Genomic DNA, 18,117 nt, shown 5'->3' on the forward strand with positions numbered 1-18,117 from the left:
TTCCTCTTCTGCAACTGTCACTAGTCTAATACTATCCTTACCTTTTGTGTAATTTTACCCCACTCCCGCTAGCATGTAAGCTCATTGAGCAGGGCCCTCAACCCCTCTGTTCCTGTGTGTCCAACTTGTCTGGTTACAACTACATGTCTGTTCGTCCACTCATTGTAAAACGCTGCAGAATTTGACGGTGCTCTATAAATATAATAATAATAATAATAATAATAATAATGTGCACTAGAATGTGCACAATGTGCTATTCTAAAATATTCTCATATCATATCATATCCTTATGCAAATAAGGGATGTGTATGGGCCAAAAAATTGGTTTGGCACTTCCGAAATTCGGAACTTCGGCACTTTGGTTTGGTTCAGCACTTCCGAAATTCGGGACTTCTGCAATTTGGCACTTCTGCAATTCGGCACTTCTGCAATTCGGCACTTCTGCAATTTGGCACTTCGGTTCATTTCGGCACTTCCGCAAATCGCCCCTAAGGGGTAGGGTTTGGGTTAGATTCCTGTCATCATTCACTTAATTTCCCTCCCACTCCTGTTTTGCCACTTTTAAGAAATCCGAGGCACTTCGGCACTTCTGAAATTTGGCACTGCAGCAATTCCGCACTTCGGCAATTCAACACTTCGGCAATTCGGTTCAGTTCTGCACTTCTAAAATTCGGCACTTCTAAAATTCAGCAATTCAAAAGCATCCGAATGTCCGAATTGCCAAAATTCGGCCAGATTTAAATTCGTACCGAAACGAATTGCATATGTCTAATGCATATTATATATTTCAAAAGGACAGAAAAGGTTAGTTATATCCTATATAACTAACATAACATTAAGTGTAAGTACAATCTTAAAAATTTAAATTTTTTTAACTCAACATAGATTCACAGTCTTGATATTTAAATGTCTACTATGTCTAGGATTTAAATACATTTTAGTAGTTTTAAGTAATTTTAAGACTAACCCTACATAATCCAACCCAACATTGCTGTACCAATTTTTTTTAATTACTGAATCAAGCTTTACCAGCCGACCCTATAAGGAGTATTGGGAACCTGGTGCATTTATGCAGCAAGTGCCACACTCGCATCCTTGCTTCCTTATAGGACCTGGTTGTATATATATGTATTATTATATTATTATATGGTATTATTGTTTTGTCACCCTGAGGAAAGTCCCGAACGGGGACTGAAACGTTGGTCTCTTTTTTAATTATTTCTTAATAAATTTTGGACTTTTACAAGACCGGTGAGCGGCAGTCATTTGGCGAATATATTTCTATGGGAGTACATGCCAGGCACCCGGCAAATTGGACACAGAACTAAGCGTGAGTGCGGGGGATTTTCGATTTTTTTTTATATGTACGTATATATATATAATTTAGTTTTATTTAAAAAAAAATGATTTTCTCATTTTGTCGGGTTTGGTTGTGCAGCCATCCAGAGTAGATGTGACGTGACATCAATACTGATAGAGCTTGGAAAATTAATGAGGCCTTATAGTACACGGCAATGTTTGGGATTCCCAGTCCACCCTTTTTTTGAATGAAGCCACAATAAGTGCTGTGCCATCCGTGGGGGCTTTTTCTTCCAAATATGAGCATTTGGAACTGTTTAAGGAGTTTATTTGGGAATGCAATGGGGATTGTTCTGAAGAGATATAAATTGTACCTAAATCATCATTTTAACTGTGTGTATGCGACCCAGCCACAACTCCCCCCCCCCACACCCCTTCATCTACGTAACTGATTCTCTAGTTTGTAAAGCAGCGCTTTATGGTTTTCTTGTGACAGCAAGTTATTAGACTTGGTTAATTTTATACCCAGATAAGTTATCAAGGATCTATGCCAAACAAACAAGTGCGCCCGTGGAGTTGATTCTGGAGGTCTATTGAGAGCCTCACTGGTATTTTGTGTATGTTGTTTTTATAGTAGGACACGCTACCATATGTGGTCAAGAGACCCAGCAGCTGTGTCTGTGTCTGAGTCAGATTAGTTAAAAAAAGAAGAATATCATCGGCAAAGAGAGCAATTTTCACTTCTCCAGCCGGAGTAGTTATCCCTGTGAACTCTTTGCTCTGTTTGATGTGTCTGACTAGTGGCTCTAAGAGAAAAAGGAGGGTTGCACTCAATCATATAATTTAACACAGGGTGCACTGAGCATGGGTCAGCAAATCCAGTACAATCTATACAAATGAAAAGAATCACAGGCACTCACTGTGATATGTTCAAGGCAGTTTTATTGGATCAGCAACGTTTCGACCTGTAACCAGGTCTTTATCAAGCTAACACCACAGTGACAAAAAAGCATTTTTATAAACACATAATCAATTAATGTGGAATTACAAAATTCATTAACATAAAAAATAATAAGAAGAAACAGATGCTCAGTTAATTTGATTAGTATACTCATTAAATCTATGTATAAGTACCTTAAAAAACATGGAAAAGAATGAGCAAGTACAAGGCATATAAAAGAGATTTAAGTGAAAGAATGATAGGAGAAAATCCATGTATTAGAGCAGACCAAAGCAGGCATTATAATTAACACACATCTCTTCCTTGTGATAGGAAGATATAGGTAAGGGGGGCGGAGCCAACTGCCGAACCGACTGGTCGCATCTGCAGGGAGCTCCCGGCGATACCGCCCTAAACGACAACAATCTTGACTATATCACCCCCCAAAGCAGGCAAGTTGCCCACATATGACGCAGCAATGGGCAGGAAGAATAAAAAACCCAAGCAAGACCTGCCCTGGCCGGGCACCAGCATCGGAGACTTATGGCGGCGAGGGCATGGCGCGCCAGAGCCTGACATGGCCGCCTACATAGATGGCTTTGAGGACTCTGACAAACTACTCTCCGAGCCAGAGGAGCTATGTTCACCCGCAGTGCTGGCACTGGAGAAGCCTAACATGAAGCCTACCATGCAGCGAGACACAGCCCCGGTCACAAAAGCTGAAATGAGGGAGCTGCTGGCGGAGCTCCGCCGGAATATCCAGGAGGATGTGGCAGGCATGCGAAGAGATATAAAGGGCCTTACAGACCGTGTGGAAACCGTGGAGCAAGACTCCCACACAAGACAAATGTCCTCACTCCAGCAGGAGATGAAATTGCTGCAACAGCAGCACTTGAAGATGGAACAGGCCATGGCAGCAATGGAGGATTCGCGACGTGCCCAGAACGTTAAGGTCAGAGGCGTCGCAGAATCAGTCCCAGACTCTGAACTTCCCCACCTCATAAGGCGCCTGGTGAGTAAAATACTCCCTCCGAAGCAGGCCAAGGGTGTAGGCCTTGACGGCGCATTTAGAATCCCTAAACCACCAACGGCACCATCAGCAGCAACCAGGGACCTAATTGTTAAATTCCAGAAGCGACAGGACAAAGAAGCAGTAATGGCCGCCATTAGAAACACCACGCCGCTCATCTTTGAGGACATGACCCTCTCGTTCTACACCAACTTATCTACAGGGACTATGGCCTGGCGCTCAACCCTTAGGCCTTTCACTACCCTACTCCGCGAGCGCGACATCAAATACCGATGGCGCTCACCCCACAAGCTTCAAGTGCTCAAGGGAGATACCACATACCTAATAGCGGACTTGCAGGAGGCGGAGGCCCACCTTTCCACCCTGGGCCTTCCGGCGGACTCCATGAAGCAGCGCACAACTTTTAAGCCACACACGTGGAATCCAGCTACCTCCGAGACTTTTGTTCCAGGTGGACCCACCCGCGCTGCACAGACTGTAGCCACACCCTGAACGCTTTCGAAGGGAACGGTCAAGCCTTACCGGCTCATCACACCCTAGCCTCTCTGCCGCTCTACGTTTGCTTTTATTATTTGTGTATATTCTTTGGTTTAACTGTATATTTAGGGGACGCAATCTAGGTACACATCCGACATAGGGGTTCCCGCTTCCTAAGGGCGACACTGAGGCCGCTAGCCAACTCTTAATTACCCTTACCCTTGACTGCCACCAAGACCTCCTGGGCCGTTTGGACGGCGAACACACACTCCATTCGACCACGACTCCGATTTCGGCCGTAGGGGCCCAACCGGACAAACTGTACGCCCAAACACACACGCAGCACTCGAGCTGCAGGCACAAGGGGTCGCCCAGATCCACACTCTACATCCCAACACGCAGCCAGAATACCCCCTCACTTATACCATGTACACATCAAGTGGGGTCCCCCGCGAATTTACTATATCCCTCACACAACTCTCTGGCTATAAACCCTACACCCTTGTACATGCCCTAAAGGGGTTTCCCAACCTTAATGGTACACCGTGACCCACGATTCCGCCCGGAGGAGTGAGATAACGTACGACTTTACTAACCCACTCGAGACCTTAAAGACAGATCACCTTGGCTTATATGCAGGGCATCTCTATGCTTACAGAAAACAGAAACGTGACTACGCAACGTAGGCTAAATCTAGCAATGATATCTACTGTTTGTTATGCCTTAGACTACTTACATATTGTTTTTACTTTGGGTAAATGTTGAGTCGTTAGGCTACTGCTAAACTACAACCCGTGCATACATAGAATGACTGTGATTGCGCGTCGGAATTAACATTGAAAACGTCTGCATATGTAAATAGTAACTGGCTTATCTTACTCAATTGTTATGTCCTCTTACACTCATTGGCCAGCTATTACCTTGCATTTCTTTTACGTACTATGTTTGGCTGATACACATCACCCCTGGTTTGTTAGTACGATGTTTTCATTTCAGAAACCGCAAAACCACAAACCGGTCTTTATTCAATATAGATTTCCTGCAGCACCATACCACACTGAATAGTCTAATGATACAGAGGGCCTCGAGTGTTACCCTAGGTTGCAGCACTGACTTCAGACTTATATCGCAGACCATAGCAATATTAACTCCTCAGCTGTCATTGCAGAATGTGCCAACTGGAACTTTACTCTAGCCTCTCTGTACTGTTTAAATTTTTAATTTATATTATCTACTGTAACGTGTTAGATTGTTTAAGCTCAATAATACTATAAAAATGTGCATTGCCTTGCATGCCACTGTTCTTACTACTATGTCAAAGATTACGCTGTTGTGGCATCATCCAATCGATATGTAACCACCTGCACAACAAAATAAAGAATAAAAAAAAAAAAAAGAAGTCTTGAAGGCGAGCATCAGAGGTGGGAGTACGGACGGAGGATAGACGTAAGTCTTCAGCAGAGCGTAAGGGCCTAGACGGGACATACTTGTGTATTAGGGAGGATAGATATGTGGGAGCAGCATTATGTAGAGATTTGAAAGCAAGAACCAGATTTTTAAATTGAGCCCTATATCTTACAGGAAGCCAATGTAGGGACTGACAGAAGGGTGAGGCGTGGGAGGTGCGGGCGAACAGGAAGATGAGCCTCGCTGCCGTATTCATTATGGACTGTAACAGTGCAAGTTGGTAGCACATAAGACCACTGAGTAGCGGATTACAGTAGTCAAGGCGAGAAAGGACAGTGGAATGGACGAGCACCTTAGTCGCATCTGATGTTAAGTAGGGTCGGATGCACGCAATGTTTTTGAGATGGAAGCGACAGGATTTGGCGATAGACTGAACATGAGGCGTGAAGGAGAGGTCGAAGTCAAAGAGAACACCTAGGCAGCGAGCCTGCGTGGCGGAGCTGATGGTAGCACCGTTGACTTGGAGGGAGGGAGACACGGGAGTAGCAACACTTGAGGGAGGAAAGACCAGAATTATGGGTAATGGTATCGAATTTAAATAGTTTGTGGTTAAGTTCTTAGTGAAGATGTTTAATGCAAGTTAATACAAAACCAATATGAAGTATGGCACAAATCCTGGGCTCTATCAAAATGTGCGGGGTACTTTGCAAAACAGGTAACAATGTCCTTCTATACCTCTCAATTCCTCTACCTTCCCCACCAATCAAAGTATATTTTAACAACGCATTTTTCTCTTAAATATACATTATTCTCTATTTGTTTCATAATTTTCTCCAGTATGGAAATATAGGATTACACAATTGTTGTTTTATTGATGGGAAATTAAATTAAAAAGCAATAATATTAAATATGTAAGATGTATGTAAGTAAATTGTGACAAGAAGTCCTGCATAGAACAGTGGAAGTTACAGCAGAACACACTTTTTTTTTTTGTGCTTGGAAGGTAGTTGAAGAAAGACAGCTCGGATTGCTTCATCAAAGACGGTTTTTAGTCCTTTCTGTGTGAGAGCAGAGCACTCTACATATTTCACAGCTTCTGGGGACAGAACAAGATGAAAATTGGAGAGATTGTATGAATATGCAATATCATTTTTACAGCCCGATTGTGTCTAACAATTAAAGGAACATTCTAAACACTATAACCACTACAGTGAATCGTTGTGGTGCTCCTTCATTGTAAGTAGTAAAACCATTTAAGAATAGTTTGACTTCATACCTAGGATTCATTGGGGGCCACTTCCTATCTCCTCCCAGCAGCCAGGAGAACTGGAAGCTCCTGTTTTGAAACCTCTGATAGCAGTGCAAGGCTAGCTTTTCGGCAGAGAGTGTCAGCTGATCGCTCTCAGCCAAAGAGCTAAGCCCTACACTGCCAGGTGTAGCTCAGAGGGAGAGAGAGCTTCATGCTCTTCTGTAAATGTTGTGGAGACAGGAGTGACATCTGGTGTAACCCAGGTAGGATGTCAACTCTTTCTAAAACCATTTGAATACTTACAATGGGGGCACTAGGGCATTCTTGTTAGACAAAAAAACACCAAAAAAGTCAACATTCCTATTTATTTCACAATATTTTAGAATTAGCACTTTGTGCTATACCAAAGGCTATACCAAAGGACGACTTTCTTTTGTTCAGGATAACAATTGGAGTACACCTCCTAAAAATGTGGATTTAAAGACCTGGCAATCCTAGGTATTGATGCATCAAAAAAGACATAGGAAAGAAAATTGGAGGCACTGCTATCTGCAATTTATTTGAAAACATCAGCAAACTTTTCCCATATTAACTATTATTGTATACCCTCCAGCTTTGACTTCCTTACTGTTAACATAGAGCTTCTCTTTTTCTAATTTCTGCCCATCTACTTCTAAAAGTCAATCTCTTACATGTATTGTTAATTTCCTTATTGGAATTGTCACTTAAAATAAACAGAATCAACTCTTGGTTCTTGGAAATCTTAAATTAAATTGGCTCTACCCTAACAACAAACAGAGAAATAAAATCAGAAACTCCCCATTGACACTCACCCAGAATGGATCCTTCCATCTTGTCTTAGTAGATATCTGGACCCAAGTACATTAAAATATATATTTAATGGCCATTTTTTCATTATTGTGTTTGATCCAAATGTTATCATCACTCGATCAGTTAATATTAATCTAATCTTCATCCATTCTTAAATCATCTACTGATATTGGTGAGCCTTTATCATCGATCTGAATCCATCAATTGACTTATCAATCTGTGTTCCTGCAGGTCTGTAATACCCACATCCCACCACTGAGTGTTAGACTCAGGAAGACCCATCTAATTGTGATTTTCAAATAGCCTCATTGAACTGCACAATTATTGTGAAGCCTTGTGGTGAAAATCTTGAAAAACAACTCTCAGTATGACATAAATGTTTACAAGCAACTGTGTAATATCTTCATTAAAAAATCATACCAAGGCCCAATATGTGAAATACAAATTGAACACACATTGATTTAGCTACAGAAGACACTTACACTATATGGGATTTTTTTGTAGATAAATAATTTTAACACTTTTCCTAACAGTTTTGGATAGCTTGGAGAGTTTATTAAATGAAGACCTTTGTCAGTCTTATGAATACATATGCATACACAAGTATATTTCTCCATATGTGTGTGAGCCTTTGCAGCCTATGACTGCTCTTTGTTGCTTGTGAATGTAGTTTGTGAATGGGGAATGTGAGTGCAATAGGCAGTGTGTGAATGTTGTGGGAAATATTTGAAGTTTATGGGCACTTTCAGGTCTATGAATGCAATCTGCAATATGTTACTGTTGTGAATATGTTCCCTCAATGATTTCCCCTTGGTTAATTAATGTCATATTTTGCTCTTTCAGCCATTTCTCTAGTACTCACCATTTTTCTTGGCTAGTGTCAACCCTTGTTGGAAAGAGATTGGGGACTTGTTCTCTTTTTTAAGCTTTTCAATGGTCTTCTTGTCATCACGAAGGTCAAGTTTGGTTCCTACTAGAATAATAGGCTTATGAGGACAATGGTGTTTCACTTCTGGAAACCACTGAAAGAAAAGGGGAAAATGAGGCATGTCAAGAATGAAGACTCCAAACAGCATAACCACTACAGCATGCTGTGGCGATTATGGTCTCAGGAGTGCACTGGCTCCTTCCCATTGTAAGTAGTTTAACCATTTGTTCTCAGCCAATAAGCTGGCCATGCAGTAGAGGGTTTAACCCCTTAAGGACCAAACCTCTGCAATAAAAAGCAATCATGACATGTCACACATGTCATGTGTCCTTAAGGGGTTAAACTAATAGCTTCCTACTCTACTGAAGACTGTGACATCTGACTGGAGAACACCAAGTAAGTTGTCAAACAATTTTCAAGTGGTTTAACTACTCACGCTGGGTTTGTGCCAGGGCACTCCTTGCACCATAACCACTATAGCACTCTGAAGTAGTTATGGTCTTGGAATGTTCCTTTACAACTTTTACAATTTATTCTAATTTAATCTATTATAATCTATTATAATCTTTTTCTCCCAATTTCCACCCATTTGAATACATTCTCATCATTCTGCAACTCACAACTCAGTCTTCCATGTCTGTCTCCTATCTCTGTGTTTTTTCCAATCTAGTAAATCCACTTGGCTTCACTCTTTTTACCTCTAGATTAGTTTTTCTTCTTGCTACATTCTCACCGTGTCTCTTTGCTTAATATCTCTTTCTCTCAGATGCTCTTCCTTTTCTCAGCCATTAACCTCAATTTTCTCATTCTCTATTTCAGGTAGTTTTCCCCATAATATCGCCCTATCTTGGAATTCAGCTTCAGGAATAGCTTAAGAGATCTGACCTATTAATCCGTTCCCATTCATATTTTATGATAAGTGCTACTCAAACAGACCTGGTGTGCATGCATTGAAGTTTTGGAAAAACCGTATCCCCCATCAGAAAGCATTGATTTAATCTTATGGGGAAGATAGATGCGCATGTGCTGCACGTGCATTTATATTCCCCATAGAATTAAATCAATACATTGCTAAGAGTGATACAGTTTTTCCAAAACTTCAATGTTCTACATAACAGAGATAAACCTACAAAATCTGTACAACCAGACCACTTCATTGAGATAAAATGGCCTAGGTGACTATGTAGTGTAGTGGTCCATGAACTTGGAAATGTACACTTAGCTTGTTGCTAGTTATTATCTATATTAATATCAAACAATAGTTGGAGAGGTAATGCAACCACTCCATCCAACTTACAGTTTCATCTCATTAACTTACATCATGCTTATCATGTTTTTTTCTCATTTAAAGGGACACTCCATTGCTCAAATAAAAAATAAAATTGCTACTTAGTAGATATAACTCAATGAAAACATACATGCATTTAAATTGATAAAATTATGTAATTTATAAAAGTGGATTTTTCTATTAAAATCTGCACTATTTTGTCAAATGAAAAAAAAATAGTACACACTTCACTTCATACATAAAGCCCTTCTAAAGATATGGCTCATCCAATTACTGTGTACAAATATGTTTTTAATGAGATGTGTTAAGTTACATCACTTATATCTGACCATCGTTAAATTGGTTCACATTACCAGCCTTTATACATAACTCAACCAAGTATTTTTACAAAGTCTTTGACCTACAGCTATTGGTCCCCTCGTGCCTTCCTAATCTCTAAGATTGCAAATTTAACATCAACATAGCCAAACTAGACTTTAAAAAAAAAAAAAAAAAAAAATTAAGTCAGTTATGTTTTTTTTTTTTTTGCTTCTCTAGCCTTAAATGTGAAATTCACTTTGAGTAAATTGAATTCTCACTTAAGTAAATTACCCTGGAAGTGATTGCTCTTTTAGTTTGTACTTTGTACCATGTATGGTTTATATGATCCTGTTATCTGTTTCCTTTCTCCTTTAGGAGAATTTAAAATTTAGATAAAGAATTATATTTAAAAAAAAAATACAACCCCCCAAAGAAACATATTACCACTGTTTCCCATAAGAAATATTCAGTTAAACTGACATGAACAGAATGAACCATACAGTACTGTATAAATTAAATAAAAGACGTGCTACTCACAACAGCATCTGATTGATTGTATTAAGACTGCTACCCCTGAATCTATTTTTAATCAAGGCAGAATACAATATGATTTACATTTTTATTTAAATTCAAGGCTTTCCTTTACACACTGAATTTGCTAAACTGACAAAATGTAGAAGTGATTGAATACAAGCAAGTAATAGGCTAAGGCAATGTAAACCGTACGAAAATAATATTTAGTAGAAAGAGCAAACATTTTAATACATAATAATACTCATAATACTGACCTTTTCTTGAACATTTTCATATGAAGCTGGATATACCAACGAAAAACAGATTAAGAAAACATCCTAAAAAATAATTTTAAAATGTTAGCTGTGATGAGTCTCCCTTCGTGAAAGTTTATTGCACCTTAATTTAAACGGAAACAAGAATGTATTTTTTTTTTACAAAGCACAGAAAGTAGAGTTTTATGATACTGAAATTGCCCTGTGTTCAAAAGAGCACAAAGAGAAATATTTATCAAAATGTTCTGTTCTAAAAAGGATCTAAATTACTAAAGGTGGTGTTACGGTTGCCTCCAGGCTGGCTGGAAGTTGGACCGTAGAAAAGGATGCTCCTAGCGCTTTCCAAAGGACCATCAGCACCGTAGCCACCATAAGCACTGCGAACTCCACGAACCACCGCTGCTGGGCTGGTATCTCGCCGTCTGCTCTGCGCCCTGGACCTACGACCAGGCTCCAGGTTCCAATAGGTGAACCTCTCCCTTCTGTAGAGCGAAGCAGGATCAGGAACAAGAGCTCTTACAAGAGCTCAACAGCTAAGGGAGTATGACGAGCATAGCAATCCCTGTAGTGATTATAGCTGTCCCCTACAAACATGAGTCGAGGCTGCAAGTTAGAGGGTCAGAAGAGGTCTGAGATGCTGGAACACCCAGCCTGGCTTTTATTGAGGTTACATGCAAATAGGATACTCCCAGGGGGAGGCATAAAATCACCAATCACACATCTGGTGCAGCCCACACATTCCCTCCCCTCAGATAAACAGTTAAACCAATTATTACATACAATAAAAATACAGTTTTTACACACACACTGTAACTTTAAAACCATACATTCAATTTCAATAAAAGTTGCATATTCAGACTCAGCATACATCAAATATAAACACTTCCAAAAATCAGCCAAATCCCTCCAGTGGATCAAAAGTTAGCTGGAAGTCCTTTATGACCGACCGCAAGCACAATTTCCTGCCCAAAACAGTTCCATAGATTTGGGCTGTGCGGTCGGTCAATTTCATGCGAAAAAAACGACTAAGTCCCATTTCGAACGGGACTTAGTCTCTGGAGCTGCAAGTTCCGTATGGGAGAAGGTAAGGGTCAGCGGTGTTCGGCAGAATGTGTAGCCGATTTTAGTTCCACAGAATCTTTAACATACACCGCTGACCGCATTCGAATGACCAAAATGGCCGCCACCACGTGTTCGGCTGCCGAATGGCGGCCACCCAGCGCTCGGCAATTAACCTGCAGTAACCTCACAGCCTGGGAGGTAAATTGCCTGCACTAACTTCTGGGTGGTCCGCCTGTGTGGTACTTGGTCCAGTAAGCCCTATTTACTGAACCAAGTGGGAGAGAGCCAGGGGCAAGTTATTTTACAGGTCTGGGGACATAGTCTTAAAGGGGCATTGTTCAGCAAAGTCACAATATGTCCCCAGACGGTTCTTAAAGGGCCATACACACCAATAAAAGTTAATACATTTTCAGGGGCACAATCTTCCAGGGGCCATAGTCATGAGGCAGGATGCTGGCAAATAGGCTTCTCCACAATCCAGGGAAGCAGGGCAATTTTTCATTTAAAGGGCCAGTTACAAATAGCCATTTGTAACAGGTGGGGCAATCACAATGGAAACAAGTGGAAACATTTTTCACCACTTTTTAGAAAAGAACACTTTAATAAATCTCTTTACAGTGTTTTTAACATTTTAACTTAGGTCAAAGTTAAGTTGTGTGTATATGTGTGGTGGGGGTGTGGGGCTATGGAAAGTTTAGCAGTAGAGGTTTTAGGGAATGGGGAGGGAGTGTTCAGAATGAGGTATTTTAGGATTACTATTGGGGTTCGATTAAAAGGGAATTAAGGTTATCACTATAGTGTCAGGAAAACAAACCTGTTTTCATGTCACCATGTCATCCTTGGGTGACCCTCACCCTCAGGGTCCCCGTCCCCCTTCAGCCACTTACCTTATTCCAGCGCCGGGCTCCCTCGGCGCTGGTGACCTCTCCTCCCCCGCCGACGTCAGCTCCCTCTGCCGACGTCAGCGGATCCAAATGCGCCAGTGCAGCAAGTGCCGCGTGCGCATTCAAGCTGTCAATAGGAAAGCATTTCTCAATGCTTTCCTATGGACGCTCTGCGCGATAGAAACATAGAAACATAGAATGTGACGGCAGATAAGAACCATTCGGCCCATCTAGTCTGCCCAATTTTCTAAATACTTTCATTAGTCACTGGCCTTATCTTATAGTTAGGATAGCCTTTTGCCTATCCCACGCACGCTTAAACTCCTTCACTGTGTTAACCTCTACCACTTCAGCTGGAAGGCTATTCCATGCATCCACTACCCTCTCAGTAAGGTAATACTTCCTGATATTATTTTTAAACCTTTGTCCCTTTAATTTAAGACTATGTCCTCTTGTTGTGGTAGTTTTTCTTCTTTTAAATATAGTCTCCTCCTTTACTGTGTTGATTCCCTTTATGTATTTAAATGTTTCTATCATATCCCCCGTGTCACGTCTTTCCTCCAAGCTATACATGTTAAGATCCTTTAACCTTTCCTGGTAAGTTTTATCCTGCAATCCATGAACCAGTTTAGTAGCCCTTCTCTGAACTCTCTCTAAAGTATCAATATCCTTCTGAAGATACGGTCTCCAGTACTGTGTACAGTACTCCAAATGAGATCTCACCAGTGTTCTGTACAATGGCATGAGCACTTCCCTCTTTCTACTGCTAATACCTCTCCCTATACAACCAAGCATTCTGCTAGCATTGCCTGCTGCTCTATTACATTATCTGCCTACCTTTAAGTCATCAGAAATAATCACCCCTAAATCCCTTTCCTCAGATGTTGAGGTTAGGACTCTATCAAATATTCTGTACTCTGACCTTGGGTTTTTACGTCCAAGATGCATTATCTTGCACTTATCCACGTTAAATGTCAGTTGCCACAACTCTGACCATTTTTCTAGTTTACCTAAATCATTTGCCATTTGGCTTATCCCTCCTGGAACATCAACCCTGTTACATATCTTAGTATCATCCGCAAAAACACATACCTTACCATCAAGACCTTCTGCAATATCACTAATAAAAATATTAAAGAGAATGGGTCCAAGTACATATCCCTGAGGTACCCCACTGGTGACAAGTCCAAGCTTCGAATATACTCCATTGACTACAACCCTCTGTTGCCTGTCACTCAGCCACTGCCTTACCCATTCAACAATATTGGAATCCAAACTCAAAGATTGCAGTTTATTGATAAGCCTTCTATGTGCAACAGTGTCAAAAGCCTTACTGAAATCTAGGTAAGCAATGTCTACTGTACCACCCTGAATTATAATTTTAGTTACATAATCAAAAAAATCAATAAGATTAGTTTGGCATGATCTCCCTGAAGTAAACCCATGTTGTCTCTGATCTTGAAATCCATGTGTTTTTAGATGTTCAACAATCCTATCCTTTAACATGGTTTCCATCACTTTCCCCACTACTGAAGTAAGGCTTACTGGCCTATAGTTGCCCGACTTCTCCCTATTACCTTTCTTGTGAATGGGCACAACATTCGCTAACTTCCAATCTTCTGGGACTACTCGTGTTAACAATGATTGGTTAAATAAATCTGTTAATGGTTTTGCTAGTACACCACTAAGCTCTTTTAATAGCTTTAGGTGTATTCCATCAGGTCCCATTGACTTATTTGTCTTTACTTTTGACAGTTGAAATAGAACCTCTTCCTCTGTAAACTCACGTGTAATAAATGACTCATTTATCCTTTTTTCTTAACTGAGGTCCCTTTCCTTCACTTTCATCTGTAAATACCGAACAAAAATATTAATTGAGGCAGTCAGCTAGACCTTTATCCTCATCTACATACCTTCCTTCTTTTGTTTTTAATCTAACTAATCCTTGTTTTACTTTTCTTTTCTCATTTATGTATCTAAAAAAAGTTTTGTCCTCCTTTTTTACGGACTGTGCTATTTTCTCTTCTGTGTGTGATTTGGAAGCTCTTATAACTTGCTTAGCCTCTTTCTGACTAATCTTATAGATTATTCTGTCTTCCTCACTCTGGGTTTTTTTTTTAATTACTAAATGCTAACCTTTTGTTTTTTACTATTTTGGCCACATCTGCGGAGAACCACAGTGGTTTCTTGAATTTTTTGCTTTTACTGACAAGCCTAATGCATTTTTCTGTTGCCTTCAGTAGTGCAACTTTTAAATAATCCCATTTCTCTTGGACTCCATTTAAATTGCTCCAGTCTGATAATGACTCCTTTACACATATTCTAATTTTAGAAAAGTCTGTTTTTCTAAAGTCTAAAACTTTTGTTTTTGTGTGGTGTGACTCAGTCACTGTTCTTATATTAAACCACACTGACTGATGATCACTGAATCCTAAACTTTCACCTACAGTAATATCTGATACCAAATCTCCATTTGTTAACACTAAATCTAGTATGGCCTCTTTATGAGTTGGCTCCTCAACGACTTGTTTTAGAGACAATCCCAGTAGGGAGTTTAGAATATGTGTGCTCCTGGTACAAGCAGCTATTTTTGTTTTCCAATTCACATCAGGAAGATTGAAGTCACCCATGATGATAACTTCCCCCTTCATTGTCATTTTAGCTATTTCTTCAACTAGTAGATTATCTAACCCTTCAATTTGTCCTGGGGGCCTATAAATCACACCTACACGAGTTACTGTGTGATTTCCAAATTCTAACATAACCCAAACGGACTCTATGTTCGCCTCACTAACCTTTATTAGCCTAGATTTTATGCAATGGAGGCATAATATGCCTGCAGCTTCACAGATGCGCCGCTAGTGGCTGTCCGGAAGACAGCCACAAGAGGCTGGCTTAACCCTGCAATGTAAACATAGCAGTTTCTCTGAAACTGCTGTGTTTGCATCTGCAGGGTTAAAGCCTGAGGGACATTGCACTCAGACCACTTCATTGAGCTGAAGTGGTCTGGGTGACTATAGTGTCCCTTTAAGGTTTTCTGTCTCCAAGTTGCTGTGGATTTCCATGGATCTCAGACAGATATTATATATCGAGAAATAGTGTTGCTGCTCTATTTATCGTGAGGTGACATTATAGCATTAAAGCATAGAAGGGGTGTAGTGTGGGAAATTGGCTAGATAAATTGGGGTGGGGTTTTGGCTATAGAAATATAAATTGTGGCCATTTTAGATCAGTGGCCATCTTAATTTAATCCTCACTTACCTGTTGTTGTCCCACCTTCCCTCCTTTTTGTTTTTAACTCCCATTTGGTCAGGGCGGTGGGGGATGAATAGACAAGTTGGAGTGTAGGTCGTTTGTCCAGATGTAAGATATTAGTTAGGGTATTGGTAGGTTTGAGCTTGTTGGTAGCTCTGAACCTGGTGTGTATACCCCTACATTGTGACCCATGCAAAATCACGCCCTCAGTGGCAATGATTTATGTTTTATATGTTATAAAGTGGTATCAATTATTGTTGATGTGGGTCATTGTCTGGGGTAGAATTGTTAAAGGATTTGGGGTTAATATGTAATGTTTAAGTATGTTGGCAATAACCTTGAAAATGTATTTTCCATTCATAAAGTTGTGATTATTTTCCCCAAATAAGGTGTCGGAGTATCCTTGGGAGGTTTTTGGGTTTAGTAAAGCATATGCCAAGAAGGTGACAATGCATATGTCTTGGATCATGCTGGAGACTTCCAGCTTATCAGTCACCCATGACCCATTACTGACCCATGGAAAAATTCATATATTATATAACTGCAATATTGTGACCATTCAGTGCTCATTGTTTTTGCTGCACCTACAGTGTGTGGGTATGCAAGTGGCCTCAGTTTGTCATATTCTTCTTGCCCAGCTGTATCCCATAATGCCAAATTCACTGTTTTTCTTTCTACCACCACAGTACAACTGAAAAAATAAAATAAATAAAATTCATTCAGTATGACATGAAAATTTAGATAGTACACAGTAACCCCTCCCCCCCCCCCAAAAAAAAACCCCTTATTTTTATGTAATATATTATGCTAAATATACTCATTATCAGTGGCGTACACACAAACCATGGGGCCCCGGTGCGAAAATGATCCGTGGGCCCCTCCCCCTCCCTATTCCCCCCTGACAGATACACACACACACACATACATACACACAGACACATACACACAGACACACACACACACAGGCACATACAAACATACACATACAAACAGAAAGGCACACACATATACAAACAGACAGGCACACATACAGACACACACACACACACAGACAAACACACACACACACGACACATACATAGAAAGACACATATAAAAAAACAGACAGGAACACATACACACAGGCAGACACATACACACAGACACACAAGACGCACATACATACAAACAGACAAGCACACACAGACATACATATACACACACACACACACAAAATGTTTAAGTCACCCTCCTGTTTCCTACCTTTATGGTGCAGGAGGGTGACTTTCCCTGGGGTCCAGTGGTGGCTCAGGTGGATGGGAGTCAGAGTTCCCATTCTGACTCCCTCTGCTTCCTCCTGCATGGCTCTCAGTGTTATCTGGGAGGAGTGACGTGTGGTCACTTCCTCCCAGCTTGTGATGTCATCACAGGGGGCCCGGTCGCGCTGTTAAAGGGGGCCCTGACAGCATGGGCCACCCGATGGACCCCTTGGATGGCGGCCCGGCGGCTTGCCGCGTGGGCCGGGGCCGCAAAAGATGATGGCGGCGGATACCTGGTCACAAGGGTCCGCAGGGCGGCCGGCCCCCCTGGAGTGGCGGACCCCTGCGACCGCTGTATGTACGCCGCTGCTCATTATCATATAATATTACACTACATGACCCGATTATATTATGAGTTATTTTTAATTCATATAACAAGACATGGGACTTTCACGGATGAGATTTATAAACAAACTAATTACATGATTTTGCTATTTCATGACGAAAAGTCATGATTTTATAAAAGACACGGAGGCGAGTATTGCTTAACCCTTTCTTTACTGTCCACCAATAGCAGCAAAGTATATTAACAGTAAGAAAAAACAGTAACCATAGAGATAGGACACTCCCATATCCAGTCCCAGTATAATAGGCAGCACCTCCTCCTCCAATTCCTCTTTATTTGGAGATGCTACCCGCCAACAGTAACCGGAAGTCAGGAAAGAGTCCAGCACTAGAAGGGCCACGGCCCAGAGTCCTTGTTGATACAGGAACAGCGGATGCCCTCGAACATAGGCAAAACAGGGAACGAATGGTGAAACTTTAACCATAGGGAGTCCATCTCTTTGTCAACTCTTGAACTTCAGCTAACTTGTGGAAGTCCTGAGCATAGAGACGTCCTTCATGCAATGCGCTTAGAAGTGGATCAAACTGTGAAGACATAATGACAGGAGCCCAAAGGTTAAATCGGTACTAACACTATTTGCCCATGTCAAGATACGATACATTGGAAACCAAGCCACCCGTTAGTGTACCCCCATTCGTACCTGAGTCAAGAGTCCCCATGTATGTGAAATGTCATGAGTCAGATGTACATATAAGTCATACATTCATGGAAGGCAATGTTATACTTACCGCCCGA

General features: G+C 41.0%; 1 protein-coding gene across 2 annotated transcripts in view; it reads right to left on the reverse strand.

Moving 5' to 3' along the window:
• Nucleotides 1-5,776: 5,776 nt before the first annotated feature.
• Nucleotides 5,777-18,117, reverse strand: part of LOC134568163 (ras-related C3 botulinum toxin substrate 2-like) — a 39,212-nt gene continuing 26,871 nt past the window's right edge. The window contains exons 3-6 of one of the 2 annotated variants that reach the window (XM_063426516.1): nt 16,327-16,429; nt 10,538-10,600; nt 8,096-8,255; nt 5,777-6,246 (exon numbers count right to left, since the gene is read on the reverse strand). In XM_063426516.1, coding sequence (XP_063282586.1) covers nt 6,119-6,246; nt 8,096-8,255; nt 10,538-10,600; nt 16,327-16,429 — 454 coding nt within the window. In that variant the 3' untranslated portion in view covers nt 5,777-6,118. Of the gene's footprint in view, nt 6,250-8,095; nt 8,256-10,537; nt 10,601-16,326; nt 16,430-18,117 lie in introns of both variants that reach the window. The other variant, XM_063426515.1, reaches the window with a different exon arrangement.

This window comes from Pelobates fuscus, chromosome 7 (assembly GCF_036172605.1).
Source record: "Pelobates fuscus isolate aPelFus1 chromosome 7, aPelFus1.pri, whole genome shotgun sequence".
Classification (NCBI taxonomy): domain Eukaryota; kingdom Metazoa; phylum Chordata; class Amphibia; order Anura; family Pelobatidae; genus Pelobates; species Pelobates fuscus.